Source organism: Nerophis lumbriciformis, linkage group LG01 (assembly GCF_033978685.3).
Source record: "Nerophis lumbriciformis linkage group LG01, RoL_Nlum_v2.1, whole genome shotgun sequence".
Classification (NCBI taxonomy): domain Eukaryota; kingdom Metazoa; phylum Chordata; class Actinopteri; order Syngnathiformes; family Syngnathidae; genus Nerophis; species Nerophis lumbriciformis.
The window spans coordinates 23,817,592-23,842,500 of NC_084548.2; the positions used below are offsets into that span (position 1 = coordinate 23,817,592).

The following is a 24,909-nucleotide window of genomic DNA, read 5'->3' on the forward strand; positions in this document are numbered from 1 at the left end:
CAGGTCGCGAAATGTACAGCTAAATTAGTAGATAAATTACCGGTAGTAGATGTCCTCACAAATATTAATATGAATATGAAGAATTAAATGTTTTGCCTCTTTCTTTTTTACATTGTTAAAATCAAATGTTGCTAAGCCCAAATGTCAGTGTGGGGGAGGCAATTGTCCATATGTCTCTACGATGGGCACATCAATCGGTCTGAGGAGTAAAAGTTGGAGCTTTTTTATGTAAACTGTTACCCAGCCTCACCTATGTGTGTCGCTAAAGTATCCACAGCATGTAGAAATGTACGTACGGTAGCTATGGAGATGGCGTGAGGCAGCGCACATTCCCACGTCAATGTCAATCTTGATACAGTACATTTCAACTTCGCCCTGAAAAAGAACGTATGGCACGTTTTCGTGCGTACACAAGCTTGTTATATGAGGGCCTTGGTGTAAAAGTCACCGCACGTCACTGTATTGAAGTGTATTGACAGAAGCATTCCATTTGAAACCCCAAAATGGATGCATCCGGTGATGCAGCGGTAGTGCACTCTTACTTGCGAACAGATAATCAAACACGAGAACCAAAAGGGACAAAATAATCTAAACCGTATCACTTAAACTACATAGTAGACATTCATGCCTGAATGCCCTTCTCTTCTTTGACCTTAAAATTATTATCCTCGACCTCAATCAGACCTGCAGTTTTAAGCAGAAATTGGGTTGGGTTCTTATGATGGCTTTTATGCCAAAATATCTAACTTTTTCCAGGACAAGTTCCCAAGAGAACCACACACTGAAATTGAAATTGTACTCTATCAACATCCTTTGCCAAAATGTTCACAACTCCCTTACATCATGTATTGTATGGAGCTCCTCCCCCAGCTATAAAAAGAGTTGCACAGCAGAAGTTCTATTAGATGACTGTCCCACCACTGCTCTCACTCAGACAGAAAGACGTGGATTGCTGTGATGCACATGCAGCAGTGGATTATTCCCCTACTCTTTATCTTTCTCTGCGATGTCTGCTCCAAAAAGCTGCTCCGTTGCATCAAGGATGATGATGATGATGATGGCAAAGATGGAGAGTCCTGGCTGGAGAGTTTCCCAAGGGCGCGGTGCAAGTCTCGCTGCTTGAGTTTGCACAGCGCAGCAACACTGCAGGTAAACTATAGATTGCAATCGTACGCATATTTAAAAGTTATCACCCATACTACAAATGTTACTGCACATTATGCCCAAGAGTGATTACAAAGTTAAGCCTCATTCACTAACCATGTTACAAAAAAGGTCAGTTAGGATAACACATACTGTCGGTTGTGGAGAACATTCAAACTCGTTGTCTATTTGAGCAAAAATATTGAAATTCAATGATTAGGTGCATTTTCAAACAATACCCTTCTACCCAACAATGTAAAACTTTTTTTCTCAACAAGAGGAGGAATACAACCTTAGAGAAAAATTGTACTTAAAATATTTATATGCACATACCACACTTAAAATCTTTAGCATATCAGTATGGGAAGTGATTTATGAAATGTATTAAACAAAGAAGTCAAACAATGTACTAAGATGATCCAGTTTAAGAAACTGTTCAAACTCAAAGTGTTTACAAAGAACAAGGAAAGAGAATCCTGACCTCTTGAACCTTTTGAGAAATCTTATTCATCTCATTATGTCAAGCACAACTTATAAAAAAAACTATCATTCTTTAGAACAGGGGTAGGGAACCTATGGCTCTCGAGCCAGATGTGGCTCTTTTGATGACTGTATCTGGCTCTCAGATAAATCTTAGCTGACATTGCTTAACACGATAAGTAATGAATAATTCCACTGGTAATCACAGTGTTAAAAATAACGTTCAAAATATAAAACACTGTCATGCATTTTATTAATCCATCCATTCGTTTTCTACCGCATCTGTTCAAGAAGTCACATTAATGCTAAGAAGTATTTTATTCATTATTGGTTAGCTTCAGAATAACAATCTTATTAAAAAGAATAAGAGACTTATTGTACTCTAAATATGTTGGTCTTACTTAAAAATGCACGCATTTAGTTGTATTCAGTGTTAAAAAATATTACATGGCTCTCACAGAAATACATTTTAAATATTTGGCTTTCACGGCTCTCTCAGCCAAAAAGGTTCCCGACCCCTGCTTTAGAACTTTACTAATCCATCCATCCATTTTCTACCGCGTGTCCTTTTTGGGGGTGGTGGGGGGTGCTGGAGCCTATCTCAGCTGCATTCGGACGGAAGGCGGGGTACACCCTGGACATTTAATTTGTTGGCGTTACAAATTAAGCACAGGTAGTGAAAAAAACCGAATGAAATTGCTATCAGAATCAGAATCAGAAATGAAATGGAAAAGAGAAGAATTTGTAGAATTAATGAAGCTCTCCCAGCAGGCGCAATATTGATACAATGTTGATTATACATACATGTCCTTTAAAAGTGATTTTGAAACAACGTTGCCAAATTGTTGTATTAGTATTTAAGATAACATTGATGTCCAACGTTGGATCCACATTACTGGTTGCGAAATCACCCAATTTCAAAGGTCAAATCAACGTCACAATCTGACATTGAATAAACAACGTCAAAAAGCATGTTGTTTCAACTTTGAATTTGTGTTGTAGAACATTGGTTGGGAAATTACCAAAATTCAATGGTCAAATCAACGTCAGAACCAAACTTTGATTAAACGGCATCAAAAAGCATGTTGTTTCAACGTTATGTTTGGGTTGCTCAAAGTCCTGACCTAATTCAACAAATTCTCAACGCTGTTGTGCCTGCTGGTCTGATTCTTCCTACTCTTTTTCGGACATGTTGTAATGAGAAACCGGAAATATATGATGTACTATTTTGTAGGTTTGAGCATGTTCGTAATCAATAAAAAACATAACCATAACCAAGCCGTTGTGCAGTGACTGTGCTCCTGGAGTTCTTGAGCAAATCTCTTATAAACGGCCCATTTATCTATTCACTACAGTCACTGCAATGGACATTCAAAGTTGTAAAAAAAAATATATATATAAAATTGCATGAGGGAAAAAATATATATAAAAAAAACAAGTAATCAACCAAAAACTGCATAACACCCATACAGTACCTCGGCGGACCCCCTGTTGAAGACCACTGGCTTAGACAAGGCAAACAAGAAACAAACCATGTAGAGTAAGACAAACTATGTTGCCTGTAAACCATATTTAAGATTTATCATGGACCTTTTCATCTTGTCTGAGTTGGAGTAATTTATTGTGTGAATTTCCTACAGCACAGATTCACAGTCATTCCACTGTAGGTCAATTAAGGGCCAGGATATGTTATTAGCAACAATTGTGTCTCAGCATTTACATGTCATTGTTAAAATAACTAACATTTTATTGTTTTGTCTCCTTTCAGAACAATGGATCACTGTCATGGTGCCATAGTCAAAAGGAGTGTGCAAAGGTAGGTTGCGATCACACATGAAGCTTGACGGCTTCATGTTCTCCTTTGCAAATACTTTGCTACACATTGAGGTGTCTGTTCTCCTCTGTTCTCAATGAAGGAAAATCCATATATTTACCAACTGTGTTGTTTTTGCAAATTGCCTTGCTCAACTATTATACCTGTATACTGTAATATCTAACTTTATTGGTCTTCCACCAAAGCGTTTTTCAAGTAGCCCGACAGGGTGTTGTCATAAATTAGTAGATGACACCCTGCTGTATAAAGAATCCCTTTTAGGAAAAAAGACTACTTTACCTGGTCAAAGACCAATGACCCACTAAAAACAGTTCTGTAGCCACCGGTATAATCACTGGCTTTGCAGATTTACCTCCATTGGATTGGGTTGAGTGTCATTAATGCACACACCAACACTATATCAAAGTGGCCACTTGCATCCTTTAATTTTTCTGTATGTGACCCTCCTAAAACAAAGTCTACAATTGAATTACATTTTGATTGTTTTATAGTTCCAAGTCCACATTCATAAAAGGCACAAGCATAAAATCTTAAAAACCCATTAGCCACGGGTTACTACCAGTTAGTAGTAACCAGAGGTGGGTAGAGTAGCCAGAAATTGTACTCAAGTAAGAGTACTGTTACTTTAGAGATTTATTACTCAAGTAAAAGTAAGGAGTAGTCACCCAAATATTTACTTGAGTAAAGAGTATGTTGTGAAAAAACTACTCAAGTACTGAGTAACTGATGAGTAACCTGTTCGTTTAATGATGACGGCAACAAATAATGCACAAAAACATAAAAATACTAAAACTTAAACTTAGACTTAGATTTAGACTTAGACTTCCTTTTTATTGTCATTCAAATTTGAACTTTACAGTACAGATAAGAACGAAATTTCGTCGCATTAGCTCATGGTAGTGCAGGATAAAAAAGCAATAAGGTGCAGATATAAATAAATAAATAGGTTACTGTACAGATAAATATATTGCACTTTTTCATATGCATCCACGTTTATGGATGTATGTTATATTGTCTTTTTTATTCCAGCGAGTTAATCCATTTTGGGGGGAATTGAGGGGATAATTATGATGTGTTCAAGAGCAAACAATAATATATATTAAATAATAATACGCTAACATAAAAAAAATTAAGGCAAATTGATCCACAATAACTTAACAGCACCATAGGCTCAGTAGGCAGAGATTACAAAGGAAAATAAAAAGTTAGCCTTTACGCAAACCATAAACTGATAGGTGTGGGCTGCACCTGGGAACACACTGATTGGTGTTTCTATGCATGCGTGCGTGTGTGTGTGTGTGTGTGTGTCTATGAGGCTGCAGTACGTTAATAAATGTCCCCACATGATGTACATTTGACAGTGATTCATAGCAGGGAAGCTAACATCAGCCTACGGTGACAGAAGCTAACATAAGCCTACGGTGACAGCCAAAATATCTACTAACGTTACTTACCACGATGTGCTTTAGGGTGTACCCCACCTTCCGCCCAATTGTAGCTGAGATAGGCTCCAGCGCCCCCCGCGACCCCAAAAGGGAATAAGCGGTAGAAAATGGATGGATGGATGGATGTTAATCATGTGACCGTCTGGCTCTGTTTGATTGGTGAAACGGAGTCAAACGTCACCAGTGACTGCATGCGATTGGTGAAACGCAGGCATGCGATAGATCCTACTTTGAAGGTCTGTTTGACAAACCAAAACAAACAAAGCGTTCATTAACAGATCGATAAAAATCAGTAGCGAGTAGCGAGCTGAATGTAGATAAATGGAGCAGAGTAAAAGTCGCGTTTTTCTTTATAAATATACTCAACTAAAAGTAAAAGTATGTTGCATTACTACTCTTAGAAGTACAATTTATCCCAAAAGTTACTCAAGTAGATGTAACGGAGTAAATGTAGCGCGTTACTACCCACCTCTGGTAGTAACACATATAAAACTGAGTAGATATGGGTGCCTCCTTTTGGTACTCAATTAATAGTCTTTATGATTAATTACTCAAATAGTTAGCTAAAACGCCCCAGGTGAAACGCACAAAGTTTGGTTTTACTTCACTACAGCCACCTGCAACACGTACCTAAAGGTAATTTGTACATTTTGTAAGTAACTTAATATTGCTCAATTAGCAAAAAAATCTTGCATGTACTAAGCATTATCTTGTAACGGTAGTGTAAGAAAGGAATTCGTAGCGTCTTCGCTGCACTGTCCTTTAGGGAGAATCTCGAAGCTAGGACCTTGCCAGGTTTCTTCAGCCAGGGAAAACAATACAGATTAGAATGTTTGTGTTTGAGTGAGCAGAATATTTTTTAATATTTCACTCCAATGATCTGTTCTGGGTCTCAAATTCATCATACTTCGCAGAGCAGACAGCTTCTTCAAGCTGCTATCCAGTTTGCTATTTAGTCCAATATCAGAAAAGTCTGAGTGTCGACAGCTCTGAACATCCTTCAATCATTTGTGGCAGCTATGGGTTACCTTGAACGGCTTCCAGTATCTTCCAATTTGTCAATACACCAATCAGTGGATGTCCTGTTATCATGGCTCCGAATAGCATACTTGCCAACCCTCCCGGATTTTCCGGGAGACTCCCGAAATTCAGCGCCTCTCCCGAAAACCTCCCGGGACAAATTTTCTCCCGAAAATCTCCCGAAATTCAGGCACACAATATAAACAGCGTACCTGCCCAATGACGTTATAACTGTAGAATGATCGAGGGCGAGTTCTTGGTTTCTTATGTGAGTTTATTGTTAGACAGTTCCATTAACGTCCTCCCAGCGCGGTAACAACACACAACAACAGCAGTCACGTTTTTATCTACTGTAAAGCAGTTCGTCTGCCGTAAACAACAATGTTGTGACACTCTTAAACAGGACAATACTGCCATCTAGTGCATTTGATGAAAGCACTTTTTGCGTGCCACACAGCAATGCATCATCAGAGAGGGCGTTCAGCATGGTTAGAAAAATAGTGACAAATAGAACAAGGATGGACAATTCAACCCTTAACTCAACAATGAGTAGATGAGTGTTATGTGTGTGTATATGTGTAAATAAATGAACACTGAAATTCAAGTATTTATTTTATTTATATATACATATGTATATATATATATATATATATATATATATATATATATATATATATATGAAATACTTGACTTGGTGAATCCTAGCTGTAAATATACTCCTCCCCTCTTAACATCGCCCCCAACCACGCCCCTCCCTCAACCACGCCCCCTCCCCGCCCCCCCACCCCCCACCTCCCGAAATTGGAGGTCTCAAGGTTGGCAAGTATGCCGAATAGGTAGATGTCTTCAACGTCCTCGACAGCATGCGGCACTCCACTTATCCCATGAGTCCACTTTGTGTCTATAACAACCTTTCCGTCAGGACAGGCAGCTCCCTAAGCTTCTCATTGAGAAAATTTTGTCATTTTTGTTGAGAGGCCAGTCGATCAATTCCATTGCTTAGATTTTAAAGAGCAGTGCAAAAATAGGCTCCAAGAAAGAGGCAAAAGCAAGAGAAGTTGAAAAGCAAGCAAGAGGGAAGGAAAGCGCCCGCTTTTGGTGAGAGCCATAGAGAAATTTGCCAAAACAGTACGATGATTGCACTTAAAGTACTGTAAAACCATGCAGAATATATTAGTACATTCTCTATGTACTGTATTGCTGCTGGTTTTTGGCAATAATTATGACCATTTGATGTGTGTTTTATTTTATATTGGTGATGTTATTACTTACAGTGGGTATCCTTTTATCTATTTTGTTGAAATAATCTAAATTACTATTCTGTTTAACTTGTATTCCAAAAAAATTATGTCAAAATAAATTAAATATTTAAAAGAATTAAAATGTCCTTTTTAGGTACCCATTCAGGAATTGCTTAACACCAGTGCTGTTTCAAATGTACCGGTACTGATAATATTCAAACCATACCCAACCCTGATTACAACTGATTGTACAAATACTTCTGGACTGATCTCAACAATTGCAGTGACTTTATTTCAAGTGGGCGCAGCCACAATCTTTTGCCAGAGCTTGCAGCGTTGGACAGCATGAGAAATGGCAGCGTCACTCTGAATTAGCGTGGCAATTTTCTTTGGAGGCTTGCAAGGGTAGATGGAAGATGGCAGACCAAGCGCCGGAATGTCAAGTTGATGTTGATGTGCACGTAGTCTACTTTAGCTCTAACTGTATAAAACTGGCTATTAAGTTTCTTAGACAACAACTGCAAAGCAGGGGTGGGCAATACTGCTACTGGATCGACACCAAAATGGTAATGCATTCATTATGATTAAATATTTTAGTATCATTAATCATATGAATAAAGATTTATTAATATTTATTATGTTACTAATAAATACAAGCAATTACTGTATTAGCTGACAACACAAAAAGCTAATGCACATGCGTGTGTTACATCATTTCATGGTAAAACACAGTGCTTACAACACAAAGTTAGCACCCTCTATGATTCTGCATAAAGGCTGCAAATAGCATCTTTCAAAGCAAATGGGAGAATAGGGCCCTTAGTGCATAACAATTCCAGCAGACATCAATAATTAATATACAAATTCTGGAAATGTACAATGGCGCTAATCCTAAATTAATCCTGCGTGTAAATGTCCAAATGTTGTCAAAAAAGTTACAACCTGCTTGTGTTGTAATGGTGATGTGGTGGGTATTGAGGAAGAGTTATGTTGCTTGTATGGACAGCAGCAGAGAAACATGTCTGCGAGTTTAAAACTGAGCACTTATGTTAAGCTTGCTCACTGTGTAATGGAATGGAATAGTGCTTAAGAAGAGCCTCAGACTGTCAGGAAATTACATTAATTACAATACATACCTAAGCAATGTCTCCTTCAAGCAATTGCGGTCTATGGCTGAGCATTCAAAATGAGGCACCAGTATATGCTATCTACTGTATGGTTACTACTGTTTACGTTGGCACCGGTGACATTATGATATCAAGTTTTTGGTACCTATATCCATACTTGTCAACCTTGAGACCTCCGATTTCGGGAGGTGGGGGGAGGGGGTGGGCGTGGTCGGGGGTGGGGCGGGGGCGTGGTTGGTGCGGGGGCGTTGTTAGGGGCGTGGTTAAGAGGGGAGGAGTATATTTACAGCTAGAATTCACCAAGTCAAGTATTTCATATATATATATATATATATATATATATATATATATATATATATATACATATATATATATATATGGATTACTTGACTTTCAGTGAATTCTAGCTATATATATATATATATTTATTTTATTATATATATATATATATATATATATATATATATATATATATATATATATATCATTTATTTACACATATACACGCACATAACACTCATCTACTCATTGTTGAGTTAAGGGTTGAATTGTCCATCCTTGTTCTATTCTCTGTCACTATTTTTCTAACCATGCTGAACACCCTCTCTGATGATGCATTGATGTGTGGCACGCACAAAAGTGCTTTCATCAAATGCATTAGAGACTGGAATCTTCCATCTCTCCCTAGCATGGCCCAAAACCGGTCAATCTTTGCTTCCTGAGGAAGATCTTCAGTGCCAAGCACTTGGTAGTCCACTACTTCTTCCCGGAGGCTATCCAGGTCCAATTGCAGCTGCGGCTTGGAACTTACAAGATGTTATGAGAGTAGTGTATGTGTGTGTGTGGCCCTTTAATAGGTGAGCATGTGAGGTGAGTGACGTCAGTGAGTGTGTGGGCGAGAGAAGAGAGGGAGCGGTAGCGTCAGTGCGGGCGGGACTAGTTTGTTTTGTGTTGGATTGGCTGTGTGCAAGCAATCAATAAAGCAAGATTTGCAACAAATTGCCGGACTCAGGCAGTAAAGGTGCAACGAAGCGTATTTCTTCATCTTACTCGTCGTCGGCGTCGCCATGGCTGTATCTTCCTCGTTCTTCTGCTTCTCTCCTTGTGTGCGCAGTTGTGCACTGCACTCTCTAAAAGCCATATATGTTATTGATGTTATAGATGGCAGTATTGTCCTGTTTAAGAGTGTCACAACATTGCTGTTTACGGCAGACGAACTGCGTTATGGTAGACAAAAAACGTGACTGCTGCTGTTGTGTGTTGTTACCGCGCTGGGAGGACGTTAATGAAACTGCCTAACAATAAACCCACATAAGAAACCAAGAACTCGTCCTCGATCATTCTACAGTTATAATGTGATTGGGCAGGGACACTGTTTTTATCGTGGGAAAGCGGACTCAGGTCCGCATGGAGCTGGAGGGGGCGTGGCCTCCAGCTCCGCCTGAATTTCGGGAGATTTTCGGGAGAAAATTTGTCCCGGGAGGTTTTCGGGAGAGGTGCTGAATTTCGGGAGTCTCCCGGAAAATCCGGGAGGGTTGGCAAGTATGCCTATATCGCTTCACTGCTTGGTCGCAATGCAACTGTGCAAATGTGGTGCAAAATCCTTTTCCTTGAGTATTATCAGAGAAATATAAAGAACCAATAAACATGTCAACATTGTGGGCTTTCTGACAACTTCCACAGTGTTTGGAGCCGTGTAAAAACTCTTGGTTTATGAAAAAGAAGAAGAATTGCAGAGAACTGTGTGAGGTAGACACTGCAACACACTCACATGCATCATAATACTGTATTAATGTTATATGCATTGGATTTAAAGGGAGTGAAATTGAAATGCATTTACCGCAACATCTATATATTTAGAGGTTGTTTCCAAAAAAGCACTGGGAGTGTTTGGCCAGCTGTCAGTTCCTTGAGTCAGTGATGGAACTGAAGCAAGGGGAATGTCCTCCTCCGGACTGGGCCACTGGCTTTGCGGCCGCCTGTGTCGAGAGCTGTGATTATGACACGGAATGTCCAGCTCAGAAGAAGTGCTGCTCCAACACCTGTGGCCACACATGCCAGACTCCTAAAGATCTCTACAAAGGTAAGGATGACAAGAAACTAACACTCAGAGGCGGTGTAAACAACAAACATCCAGTTCGCATGTGCTTAAGTACAAAATGGTGAGCAACTGGTGCGCATTCTCCCCTTTGACTTAAGTCTGTTTCTGAGCACCTTAAACCAAGATGCACACTTTGGGTGGTACAAGCCTTAAATAAGATGTGAGACTTAAGTAAACTTAAGTACTTTTCTTTTTATTTGTCTCTGAGGCTGGAAAATTATTTCTAGATCACTGCAGGATTCAGCCAGTAAGGTGGTGTCATCTGCGTATCTCTGATTGCCTCACATTCATCCAAAGCTTTGCTCATTATATCTTCTGCATATAGGTTAAATAGAAGGGGTACTAGTATACATCCTTGTGTGCTAAGGCGGGCCTATACTTAAATGTGAAAAAAAAACCAAGATAATGACAACAGAAAACATCAGAGAGTTCAAGTTGGATCAAGAGTACAAAGAAGCATACTTGCCAACCTTGAGACCTCCAAATTCGGGAGATTGGGGGGGTTAAGGGGGAGGAGTATATTTATATTTAGAGTATATATATATATATTTTTTTACATATATACAGTATATATATATATATATATATATATATATATATATATATATATATATATATATATATATATATATATATATATATGTCTTAATAAGGTTATCCAAAAAATAGTGCTCGATACCGTAGTAGAGCGCAATATATGTATGTGTGGGAAAAAAATCACAAGACTATTTCATCTCTACAGGCCTGTTTCATGAGGGGGGGTACCCTCAATCATCAGGAGATTTTAATGGGAGCATTCGCATACCATGGTTTATATAGGGCACAGAGTGGGTGGGTACAGGCTGGCCTAGGGGCGTGGTGATTGGCTCATGTGTTACCTAGGAGGTGTTTCCGTCTATGGCGGCATGTTGTTACAATTTCGCTGCGCTTGTTGAGGGATGACAGGTCTGGACGGTAAATAATAAACAGTTTCTCTTTCAAGCATAGGTTGCCAGAACAAAAACCTGCGAAATACCACAGAACTCAGCAAACACATTTGGGACCTCAAAGACAATAATGTTGAATATTCAATAACATGGCAAATTCTTGCATCCAGCACACCTTACAATAGTGGTAATAAAAGATGCAACCTATGCTTGAAAGAGAAACTGTTTATTATTTACCGTCCAGACCTGTCATCCCTCAACAAGCGCAGCGAAATTGTAACAACATGCCGCCATAGACGGAAACACCTCCTAGGTAACACATGAGCCAATCACCACGCCCCTAGGCCAGCCTGTACCCACCCACTCTGTGCCCTATATAAACCATGGTATGCGAATGCTCCCATTAAAATCTCCTGATGATTGAGGGTACCCCCCCTCATGAAACAGGCCTGTAGAGATGAAATAGTCTTGTGATTTTTTTTCCCACACATACATATATTGCGCTCTACTACGGTATCGAGCACTATTTTTTGGATAACCTTATTAAGACATATACTCCGCTTCAAATTGACATTTGTTGAGCACTGTACGACGATCAGAAATGGAAAAATTCAACATCGACTACTCCACGAAGAACATTCCCATACCCGCGCAGAATGACTACAAGCTAAGGCTCATAGAAAAGACGGAACACTTCCTAAGAAGGATGCGGTGGAAAGCACATTTTTTCCTCCACCCTGAAACAAAAGGAATGCAAAAGGAAACTTACGGATTCAAATCTACCAAGAACCCACCCACAGTTGAGGAACTAAAGGATTTTGAGAACGACATGCTCAAAATGATACAATCAGTCAAATTCAAGCCAATCCCACCAAGCTGAAAAATGACAAGGAGCGCATCAAGAAAGTAAACAACCTCATCATAGCTGCCGATAAAACCACAAACTTCTACAGAATGGACATACCAGAACACCACACCTTACTGGACAGAAGCATCACCAAATCATACAAAAAAGCGCAACCCAACACCTTACAGAACATCCACCTGGAAAATAAAAGGATCGCGGCTGAACTGGACATTGAGGACAGGGTGGACGCCACAGCCAACAAGGAAGCCTTCATCACATTGAAGGACCACAAACCCAACTTCGCAAATAACCCAACATGCCGACTAATAAACCCAACTAAATCTGAAATAGGAAAAATCAGCAAAATAATCCTGGACAGAGTCAACACAAAAATCAAGGACAAAACACCACTCAACCAATGGAGAAATACAGCAGCAGTAATCAAATGGTTCAACAACATCCAAGACAAACAACAGCACAACTTTATCTCCTTTGATATCGAGGAATTTTACCCTTCCATCACGCAAGACCTACTGACTCAAGCACTAGACTTCGCCTCAGACTACGACTCAATCACAGGCAACGAAAGAAACATCATCATCCACGCAAAAAACTCCATTCTCATCCACAACAGTACACCATGGCAAAAAAAGAACAATGCAACATTTGACGTCACTATGGGAAGTTTTGACGGAGCAGAAACGTGTGAACTCGTTGGGAGTTTCCTCCTCTCCCAGCTCGCTAGCCTCAATCTGAACCTTGGTATTTACCGTGATGACGGACTGGCAGTGTGTCGCGCCTCGCCAAGGAGCAGCGAGAATACCAAGAAGCGCATATGCCAAATTTTCAAAGGGAACGGCCTACGGATCACGATTGAAGCCAACAAGCAAACCGTCAACTTCCTTGACGTCACTTTCAACCTGAGAAATAACAGCTACCAACCATTCACGAAACCCAACACAACACTCCAATACGTGCACCATGACAGCAACCACCCACCCACCACCACGAAAAGAATACCTACCGGAATCAATAAAAGGCTATCGATGCTGTCATCTAGCAAAGCTGAATTTGACCAAGCAACCCCCCCGTACCAAAAAGCCCTTGATGAAAGCGGATACAATTTCACCCTCACCTATGAACCCACGCCAGGAAACCAGCCAAAAAAGAACAGAAAACGAAACGACATCATCTGGTACAACCCCCCATACAGCAAAAACGTCTCAACGAACATTGGACACAAATTCCTCAATCTGATTGACAAACACTTTCCCAAAGACAACACCCTAAGAAAAGTATTCAACAAGAACAACATTAAATTGAGCTACAGCTGCATGAACAATATACGACAAATCATCTCAAACCACAACAAAACAATTGCAAATGAGCCGTCGACCCCCAGATAGAGCGACTCCAAAACCAACAAAGGATGTAACTGTCGAAAGAAACCTGATTGCCCTCTCAACGGGGGGTGCTTACAAACATCAGTTGTCTACCAATCTAAGGTAATACGCAAGGACATTAACACATCCGACACATATGTAGGATTAACCGAGGGAGAATTCAAAACCAGATGGAACAATCACAAGGCTTCTTTCAGGAACAAAAACCTACGAAATACCACAGAACTCAGCAAACACATTTGGGACCTCAAAGACAATAATGTTGAATATTCAATAACATGGCAAATTCTTGCATCCAGCACACCTTACAATAGTGGTAATAAAAGATGCAACCTATGCTTGAAAGAGAAACTGTTTATTATTTACCGTCCAGACCTGTCATCCCTCAACAAGCGCAGCGAAATTGTAACAACATGCCGCCATAGACGGAAACACCTCCTAGGTAACACATGAGCCAATCACCACGCCCCTAGGCCAGCCTGTACCCACCCACTCTGTGCCCTATATAAACCATGGTATGCGAATGCTCCCATTAAAATCTCCTGATGATTGAGGGTACCCCCCCTCATGAAACAGGCCTGTAGAGATGAAATAGTCTTGTGATTTTTTTCCCCACACATACATATATATATATATATATATATATATATATATATATATATATATATATATATATATATATATAAATATATATATTGTCGCAGTTCAATTAAATGTGGAACAGAGAAACCCAAGGATGCAGATGGATTGTGAGTAAAACAGTTCTTTTACTTAACGAAAAAGCACTCACAACAATGATCCAAAAATAGGAGATAACAAAAAGCGACGGTGCGAAAAAGAGAACACAAAAAAGAGCACCGTGACAAAAAGAACAAAAGCTAATATACAAAACTAACTAAACTTGGGTCGGAGTTGCAAGACGTGCAAACTACCATAGTACATACCAAGCTGGATGGCACTGGAAATAGCCAAGAAGGTAAGTAGCATAAATTCAAGGAGCATAGGGGTCTTCATACAAGTAGAGTCGAGGAGTGGAATTGCCGAGTGCCATCCAGCTGACAAGGTACTGCTTAAGTAATGCTGATGATATACAGTATATATACATATAAATAAAAGAAATACCTGAATTTCAGTGTTCATTTATTTACACATATACACACATAACACTCCTCTACTCATTGTTGTATTTGAAAGTGCAATGCTTTGCAGCCAGTAGCACAGCCTTTGAAGGAGCATAGGTATGGGCAGTGTAATATTCTGGGTTGGAGTCAATAACCAGGCGAGGGGATGAAGTTACGTCTCTTTACTTCATACTTCAGAGCCGACTCCCACACTTGCCGTCAGGGTGCACAATACAACGTAAACCGTTGGCCAACCAAAAAGTAACCATAGAACACTATACACAACATTCACCAGGAGATGGCAACAAACAATTTAGATCACTCTATTAAAGGCAGCATCTGTGAAATTTAATTTGCAGGAAAGAAGTGAGTTTAGGGTTGAATTGTCCATCCTCGTTCTATTCTGTGTCACTCGTCGTCGCCATGACTGTGTCTTCTTCGTTCTTCTGCTTCGTCTCCTTCTTGTTGTGTGTGCAGTTGTGCACTCGCCAGAAGCCGTAGTTATAACGTGACTGGGCTGGCACTCTGTTTATATGAAGGAAAAGCGGACGTGACGACAGGCTGTCCTCACTCAGGTCCGCACGGACCTGAAGGGGGCGTGCCTTAAGTCCGGCTGGAAATCGGGAGAAATTCGGGAGAATAATTGTCCCGGGAGATTTTCGGGAGAGGCACTGAAATTCGTGAGTCTCCCGGAAAATTCGGGAGGGTTGGCAAGTATGCAAAGAAGTAGTGCAGTCGTTCTGTTCCTAGGCAGTGATATATATGAAGACGGTGGGTGTTCAAAGGAAATCAAAAGATTAGCAATGGCCAGAGCATCACTGATTAAACTGAATAATATGCTCAAGAGCAACCACATTCTTCTAAGCACCAAGATCAAAATGATAGAGACTTTAATTTTCCCAATAGCAACTTATAGATGTGAAAGTTCTACACTGAAAAAACAAGACTCATGAAAATACTTGCCTTTGAGTTATGGTGTTGGCACAGAATCTTAAAAATTCCATGGACAAAACAAATCTCAAATAAAGAAGTGCTAGAGAAAATTAAACCAAGCATTTCATTATTAGACAGGATCATTAAACAACAGCTAGGTTACTTTGGCCATATCAGGAGAAGAAACAACATCATGTTTGGAGAATGTGAGGGGAAACGTCTAAAAGGAAGACAAAGGCAAAGGTGGATGGAAGGAATTACAAAAACAACAGGAATGACATTAGCTGAGCTAAGAGATCGAGTGGTGAAAAGAACATAGTGGAGAAGATTGGTGCATGATATCATCCAAGGTCGACATGACAAGACAGAACCTAAGAAAAAGAAAAGGCTAGAATAAATTTAGCGCCCTCAAAATGGTTATATCGCACTGGAAGTTTGGATGCAGTGTACACCACACATGATAAAATGATAAGAGAAAACTTCCATGAAACTGTCAAATCTATTCTGATGGCCTCTATTGAGACACCTGGAAACATCCATTGAGATGAGACTAAAAGCACTATATTGCCACTCTAAATTCCATCCATCCATCTATCTTCTTCCGCTTATCTGAGGTCGGGTCGCGGGGGCAGCAGCCTAAGCAGGGAAGCCCAGACTTCCCTCTCCCCAGCCACTTCGTCCAGCTCTTCCCGGGGGATCCCGAGGCGTTCCCAGGCCAGCCGGGAGACATAGTCTTCCCAACGTGTCCTGGGTCTTCCCCGTGGCCTCCTACCGGTCGGACGTGCCCTAAACACCTCCCGAGGGAGGCGATCGGGTGGCATCCTGACCAGATGCCCGAACCACCTCATCTGGCTCCTCTCGATGTGGAGGAGCAGCGGCTTTACTTTGAGCTCCCCGCGGATGACAGTGCTCCTCACCCTATCTCTAAGGGAGAGCCCTGCCACCCGGCGGAGGAAACTCATTTCGGCCGCTTGTACCCGTGATCTTGTCCTTTCGGTCATAACCCAAAGCTCATGACCATAGGTGAGGATGGGAACGTAGATCGACCGGTAAATTGAGAGCTTTGCCTTCCGGCTCAGCTCCTTCTTCACCACAACGGATCGATACAGCGTCCGCATTACTGAAGATGCCGCACCGATCCGCCTGTCGATCTCACGATCCACTCTTCCCTCACTCAAGAACAAGACTCCGAGGTACTTGAACTCCTCTACTTGGGGCAGGGTCTCCTCCCCAACCCGAAGATGGCACTCCACCCTTTTCCGGGCGAGAACCATGGATTCGGACTTGGAGGTGCTGATTCTCATCCCAGTCGCTTCACACTCGGCTGCGAACCGATCCAGCGAGAGCTGAAGATCCTGGCCAGATGAAGCCATCAGGACCACATCATCTGCAAAAAGCAGAGACCTAATCCTGCAGCCACCAAACCGGATCCCCTCAACGCCTTGACTGCGCCTAGAAATTCTGTCCATAAAAGTTATGAACAGAATCGGTGACAAAGGGCCAGAGGTGGGTAGAGTAGCCAGAAATTGTACTCAAGTAAGAGTACTGTTACTTTAGAGATTTATTACTCAAGTAAAAGTAAGGAGTAGTCACCCAAATATTTACTTGAGTAAAATTAAAAAGTATGTTGTGAAAAACCTACTCAAGTACTGAGTAACTGATGAGTAACATATACACACACATATATATATATATATATATATATATATACATATATATATATATATATATATATATATATATATATATATATATATATATATATATATATATATATATATATATATATATACGCACACACATATATATATATATATACACACATATATATATATACACACATATATATACCGGGTACATACATTGATATATACAGTATATAATGTATATTTATTTATTTTGCCGTTTTTGTTTACATGTTAAAGGTGTTTTTATGAATATACATGCATGTTTAACACATAGATTTCTTTCTTTCATGAAAACAAGAATATAAGTTGGTGTATTACCTGATTCTGATGACTTGCATTGATTGTAATCAGACAGTAGTGATGATAACGTCCACGTTTTCAAATGGAGGAGAAAAATAGTTCCTCCTTTCTGTCTAATACAGGGGTTGGCAACCCAAAATGTTGAAAGAGCCTTATTGGACCAAAAATACAAAAACAAATCTGTCTGGAGCTGCAAAAAATTAAAAGCCATATTACATACAGATAGTGTGTCATGAGATATAAATTGAATTAATATGACTTAAAGGAAACTAAATGACCTCAAATATAGCTACAATTGAGGCATAATGATGCAATATGTACATATAGCTAGCCTAAATAGCATGTTAGCATCGATTAGCTCGCAGTCATGCAGTGACCAAATATGTCTGATTAGCACTCCACACAAGTCAATAACATCAACAAAACTCACCTTTGTGGATTCATGCACAACGTTAAAAGTTTGGTGGACAACATGAGACAGAAAAAGATGTGGCATAAAACACGTCCTAGAAAGTCGCAGAAAAATATACATGTAAACAAACTAAGGTGAGTTCAAGGACTGCCAAAATTAGTAGGACAAAACGGCGCTCGCCAAATACTCTAATCAGTGAAGCATGTTTAATATAAACAGTGTGCTTTATAACAATTAGGGAGGTTTGTGTCATGTTTGTCCTCCTACAGAAACCATATTAAAACAAAAAATATATATTTTTTCCCCTCAACTTTTTCCATTTTTCATACATTTTTGAAAAAGCTCCAGAGAGCCACTAGGGCGGCGCTAAAGAGCCGCATGCGGCTCTAGAGACGCGGGTTGCCGACCCCTGGTCTAATACCACATGAAAGTGGTTGGTTTTTGGCTTCTTATTTGTCCAGCTTTCATATTCGTTTTTATACACTTTACAAGAAATACATTGGCGGCAAACTCCGTCGCTTGCTAGCTTGCTAGCTTGTTTGCGCTGGCTTTCGGAGACTCTTATTTTGAAAGAGCAGGCGCGATGGAGCGGCACTTTTATTGTGAAGACAGGAACTGTGCAGTCAGTCTTTAGGCTTTTGACGGGATGTACGGTTGAAATAAAAAAGGGTCTTTTTTTCCTTCACACTTTTGATTGATTGATTGGAACTTTTATTAGTAGATTGCACAGTACAGTACATATTCCGTACAATTGACCACTAAATGGTAACACCCCAATAAGTTTTTCAACATGTGACCACCTTGCTCTGTTTGATTGGTCCAACGTCACCAGTGACTGCATCTGATTGGTGGAACGGAGTGAACGTCACCAGTGACTGTATTTGTTGAAACGCAGGCACTATGAAGGTCTGTCTGACAGACCAAAACAAACAAAGCGTGCATTAACAGATCGATAAAAATTAGTAGCGAGTAAATGATAAATGGGTTATACTTGTATAGCGCTTTTCTACCTTCAAGGTACTCAAAGCGCTTTGACAGTATTACCACATTCATCCATTCACACACACATTCACACACTGATGGCGGGAGCTGCCATGCAAGGCGCTAACCAGCAGCCATCAGGAGCAAGGGGTGAAGTGTCTTGCCCAAGGACACAACGGACATGACTAGGATGGTAGCGAGCTGAATGTAGATAAAAGTAGCGGAGTAAAAATAGCGTTTCTTCTCTATAAATATACTCAAGTAAAAGTAAAAGTATGTTGCATTAAAACTACTCTTAGAAGTACAATTTATCCCAAAAGTTACTCAAGTAGATGTAACGGAGTAAATGTAGCACGTTACTACCCACCTCTGCAAAGGGCAGCCTTGGCGGAGTCCAACCCTCACTGGAAACGTGTCCGACTTACTGCCGGCAATGCGGACCAAGCTCTGATACTGATCATACAGGGAGCGGACCGCCAAAATCAGACAGTCCGATACCCCATACTCTCTGAGCACTCCCCACAGGACTTCCCGAGGGACACGGTCGAATGCCTTCTCCATGTCCACAAAGCACATGTAGACTGGTTGGGGAAACTCCCATGCACCCTCAAGGACCCTGCCAAGAGTATAGAGCTGGTCCACAGTTCCACGACCAGGACGAAAACCACACTGTTCCTCCTGAATCCGAGGTTCGACTATCCGGCGTAGCCTCCTCTCCAGTACACCTGAATAGACCTTACCGGGAAGGCTGAGGAGTGTGATCCCACGATAGTTAGAACACACCCTCCGGTTCCCCTTCTTAAAGAGAGGAACCACCACCCCGGTCTGCCAATCCAGAGGTACCGCCCCCGATGTCCACGCGATGCTGCAGAGTCTTGTCAACCAAGACAGCCCCACAGCATCCAGAGCCTTAAGGAACTCCGGGCGGATCTCATCCACCCCCGGGGCCTTGCCACCGAGGAGCTTTTTAACTACCTCAGCAACCTCAGCCCCAGAAATAGAAGAGCCCACCACAGATTCCCCAGGCACTGCTTCCTCATAGGAAGACGTGTTAGTGGGATTGAGGAGGTCTTCGAAGTATTCTCTCCACCGATCCACAACATCCGGAGTCGAGGTCAGCAGAACACCATCCTCACCATACACGGTGTTGATAGTGCACTGCTTCCCCTTCCTGAGGCGGCGGATGGTGGTCCAGAATCGCTTCGAAGCCGTCCGGAAGTCGTTTTCCATGGCTTCCCCGAACTCCTCCCATGTCCGAGTTTTTGCCTCTGCAACCGCTGAAGCCGCACACCGCTTGGCCTGTCGGTACCTGTCCGCTGCCTCAGGAGTCCTATGAGCCAAAAGAACCCGATAGGACTCCTTCTTCAGCTTGACGGCATCCCTCACCGCCGGTGTCCACCAACGGGTTCTAGGATTACCGCCACGACAGGCACCAACTACCTTGCGGCCACAGCTCCAATCAGCTGCCTCGACAATAGAGGCGCGGAATATGGTCCACTCGGACTCAATGTCCAGCACCTCCCTCGTGACATGTTCAAAGTTCTTCCGGAGGTGGGAATTGAAACTCTCTCTGACAGGAGACTCTGCCAGACGTTCCCAGCAAACCCTCACAATGCGTTTGGGCCTGCCAGGTCTGTCCGGCATCCTTCCCCACCATCGCAGCCAACTCACCACCAGGTGGTGATTGGTTAAAAGCTCCGCCCCTCTCTTCACCCGAGTGTCCAAAACATGAGGCCGCAAATCCGATGACACAACTACAAAGTCGATCATGGAACTGCGGCCTAGGGTGTCCTGGTGCCAAGTGCACATATGGACACCCTTATGTTTGAACATGGTGTTCATTATAGACAATCTGTGACGGGCACAAAAGTCCAATAACAAAACACCACTCGGGTTCAGATCCGGGCGGCCATTCTTCCCAATCACGCCTCTCCAGGTTTCACTGTCGCTGCCAACATGAGCATTGAAGTCCCCCAGTAGAACGAGGGAATCACCCAGGGGAGCACTCTCAAGTACTCCCTCGAGCGAATCCAAAAAGGATGGGTACTCTGAGCTGCCGTCAGGACCCGTCCCCCCACCCGAAGGCGGAGGGAAGCTACCCTCTCGTCCACCGGGTTGAACTCCAACGTGCAGGCTCTGAGCCGGGGGGCAACAAGAATTGCCACCCCAGCTCGTCGCCTCTCATTGCCGGCAACGCCAGAGTGGAAGAGAGTCCAGCCCCTCTCGAGAGAACTGGTTCCAGAGCCCTTGCTGTGCGTCGAAGTGAGTCCGACTATATCTAGCCGGAACTTCTCGACCAGCCCAGCTCACACTGCACCCGACCTCTATGGCCCCTGCTATGGGTGGTGAGCCCATTGGAGGGGGGACCCACGTTGCCTCTTCGGGCTGTGCCCGGCCGGACCCCATGGGGACAGGCCCGGCCACCAGGCGCTCGCCATCGTGCCCCGCCTCCGGGCCTGGCTCCGGAGGGGGGCCCCGGTGACCCGCGTCCGGGCGAGGGAAATCTGGGTCCTTTATTTTTATTCTTCATGGAGGTCTTCGAGCTGCTCTTTGTCTGATCCCTCACCTAGGACCAGTTAGTCTTGGGAGACCCTACCAGGGGGCATAAAGCCCCCGGACAACATAGCTCCTAGGATCATTGGGACACGCAAACTCCTCTACCACGGTAAGGTGGCAGCTCAGAGAGGAGCCACTCTAAATTAACTATCAAAAATCCAATTTTTGTCTTGCGAGTTTGACCGCAGCGGAAGGGGACCGCACGTATATCGGCCGTGTTTAAATGTCCTGGAACTAAAGGACGTTAATGCTTCTGGACCGTGATCATTGAACTTTGAAATTAATAGACAATACATACTATAATGTAGCATCTATCAATTGAATTCATTGATTTTTTGACAATTAACATCAAACTGTCGCACTTCCCTATGCAAGCACACACACACACACACACACACACACACACACACACACACACACACACACACACACACACACACACACGCACACGCACACGCACACGCACACGCACACACACACACACACGCACACACTAGCAGCTGTCTACTAAGGGGTTATTATTAAAACAAGTATACACAGTTGAAGCTGTTGACACACTTACCTTCACGTGACAAGTATGGCCTGTATTGATACGGCCTTTTCAAATTTGAAGAGATATTGTTATGATGGATTTAAAAGACAATGACAAGTGTTAGGAAAAGTCAATTTTCCACAATGTTCACACGGCCAAGAAAAAAAGACCTGCCTTCTTTCCAGACATTTGCCTAACTTACCTTTTTGTCTTACGAATAAAAGGGTTGTGCGTTACTTCAAGCGTGTAAAAAAATAAATAAATAAAAAATAAATATCTTCTTTTGAATGCGTTACATAAACAAATGTGTCACAATCCTCTCCCAGGGGTTCCTTCAAAGCCAAGGAAGCAGCTTGGATTTGAGGAGGTATTCCCCGGCCAACTCGAGGTGCGTTGGAACCCCAGAATCAACATGTCTGCTGAGCCTGTAGTCTACATCCTGCAGAAAAGGTGGAACTTTGGCATCCAACCCAGTGAAGATGCTGCTACGCCATGGCAAATAGTTGCAAATGTAAGTGTGCTACTGTAGTGGAAAAAGTGTAGATTTACAGTTTTCCTGTTGTTGTTTATTTCACCCAATACGTCACCTCATACTCCGTAGACCACAGAGCAGAGAGTCCGACTTTCTGACATCCGACCAGGCCGTTGGTACCAGTTCAGAGTTACAGCTGTCAACATGCACGGAACCAGAGGTTTTACCACTCCGAGTCGACACATATGCTCCAGCAGAGGTCAGGAACCTTCTAAATGTTTATAGGTTATTTTGTTCCAGACAGTCTATTATATGGTATCGTCTAATGCTGGGATGTCAAACCTATGGCCTGCAGGTCGAATCCCGCAAAATGAGCCTGCTAAGTATAAAAATTAGCTGCAATTTATATATATATATATATATATATATGTATATATATATATATATATATATATATATATATATATATATATATATATATATATATATATATATATATATATATATATATATATATATATATATATATATACATATATATATATGTATGTATGTATATGTATATGTATATTAGTGACGTGCAGTCACTAAGAAAAAAAATGTAAAAAGAAAAAAAAAAAATTTAATTGTTATATGTATCCAGTGATTATACTATAAAGTTATTTTCCATTTAACTTCACCAGTTTTAGATTTTTTTTTTTCAAAATCGCTGAATTTTCACATTTGCCGTTCAAATACTGAGAAGAGACGGTGCGGTGAACAGCAGCCAGTTGAGGCACGTCACTCAGTGCCTCAACATGGATTCCGGACTCGGCTAACTGCTGGCCTGCTGTGCAGTGAGACTGTATTGCTATATGAATTATATTATACATTTCCATAGTTTAGTTAGCTGAGGTATATAATGTACAGTGTATTTTGTCAACAACTGTATGTGTGTAACGTATTTCTTGTGCTGAGCGATCATAAAACGGCTGCAAAAGACGCACTGACTGAGGCTCCAGTAATCCCGCCTCCTGCACCCCCGCCGTAGAATTGTTATATCAACTAAAGCCCACACTTACACTTTCCACGTGCAAGATTGAATCTATTTAAAAAGTTATTTCATAAGAAGCCAAAAAGTGCAAAAACAATAATGTTCGTGTTGGAGGAGTTGTGAATGACTGCAGGGCCACAACATTGCAGTCTGCAGGTGTACCTAATTCACAACTCCTCCAACACGAACATTATTGTTTTTGCACTTTTTGGCTTCTTATTAAATAACTTTTGTAACCTATTTTCATGAGCTTTCCTCTTTGTGATGTTAAGTTCCTGTTATGCGCTGTTATACAGTATATGCCTTGAGCTCTTATTTTGAAGGCGCTAAGAGCGGAAGTGATGACACGGAGTGGAGCGGAAGTTTATGAAAGAAGGTAAATAAAGTGGTCCTCGTGTAAACTGGAGCCTCCGTGTTTGTTATTTTGTAGTTTCATACAGTATAGGCGACATTTATAAACCCTCAGTTACACTTTTTTAAATAGATTCAATCTTGAACGTGGAAAGTTTAAGTGAGGGCTTTAGTTGCGGCGCATGGACTTAATTTATAAGTAAAAGTAAGACCATGATAACGTTTTTTTTAATTAAATGTGTTTTTTTGTGTGCTACAGTTTGTATGTGTAAAGTTAAAGTTAAGTTAAAGTACCAATGATTGTCACACACACACTAGGTGTAATGAAATTTGTCGTCTGTATTTGACCCATTCCCTTGTTCACCCCCTGGGAGGTGAGGGGAGCAGTGGGCAGCAGCGGCGCCGCGCCCGGGAATAATTTTTGGTGATTTAACCCCCAATTCCAACCCTTGATGCTGAGTGCCAAGCAGGGGAGAATGCTGGTATGAGCTTTTAAACATAACCCGTTAACTGCTGCCAATCAAATGGTGAATAAGATACTCTTTAGGGTTCATATGTTTGTAAATCTGACTGTGATGAAGTCAGTGCCTCATATATATATATATATATATATATACACAGTATATATATATATATATATATATATATATATATATATATATATATATATATATATATGTATATATATATATATATATATATATGTATTTCCCCTTAAAGGTGCTGTGTGCAATTTCCTCACAGTAACATTTTTCAAAGCAAAAAAATATAACAATAACACCACTGGCTAGCTTCTGTTACCATTAGTGGATTAACAGAACACATTTGTTTGACGATTGTCTACATTTTTCACAAATACTAAGTGTGGAGGTCTTGCTCCTCCGGGTCCTTTAGACCACCAAGCAGGGACACGACATTTTCGTTCATGGATGTGAACACTGATTTATTTTTCAATCAATGTTT

General features: G+C 41.4%; 1 protein-coding gene across 2 annotated transcripts in view; it reads left to right on the forward strand.

The window, feature by feature from the left end:
- Window positions 1-924: 924 nt before the first annotated feature.
- Window positions 925-24,909, forward strand: part of LOC133617638 (anosmin-1-like) — a 61,992-nt gene continuing 38,007 nt past the window's right edge. For both annotated transcript variants that reach the window (XM_061977735.1, XM_061977745.1), the window contains exons 1-6: window positions 925-1,149; window positions 3,392-3,439; window positions 9,974-10,039; window positions 10,151-10,373; window positions 22,417-22,601; window positions 22,692-22,821. In XM_061977735.1, coding sequence (XP_061833719.1) covers window positions 958-1,149; window positions 3,392-3,439; window positions 9,974-10,039; window positions 10,151-10,373; window positions 22,417-22,601; window positions 22,692-22,821 — 844 coding nt within the window. In that variant the 5' untranslated portion in view covers window positions 925-957. The remainder of the gene's footprint in view (window positions 1,150-3,391; window positions 3,440-9,973; window positions 10,040-10,150; window positions 10,374-22,416; window positions 22,602-22,691; window positions 22,822-24,909) is intronic.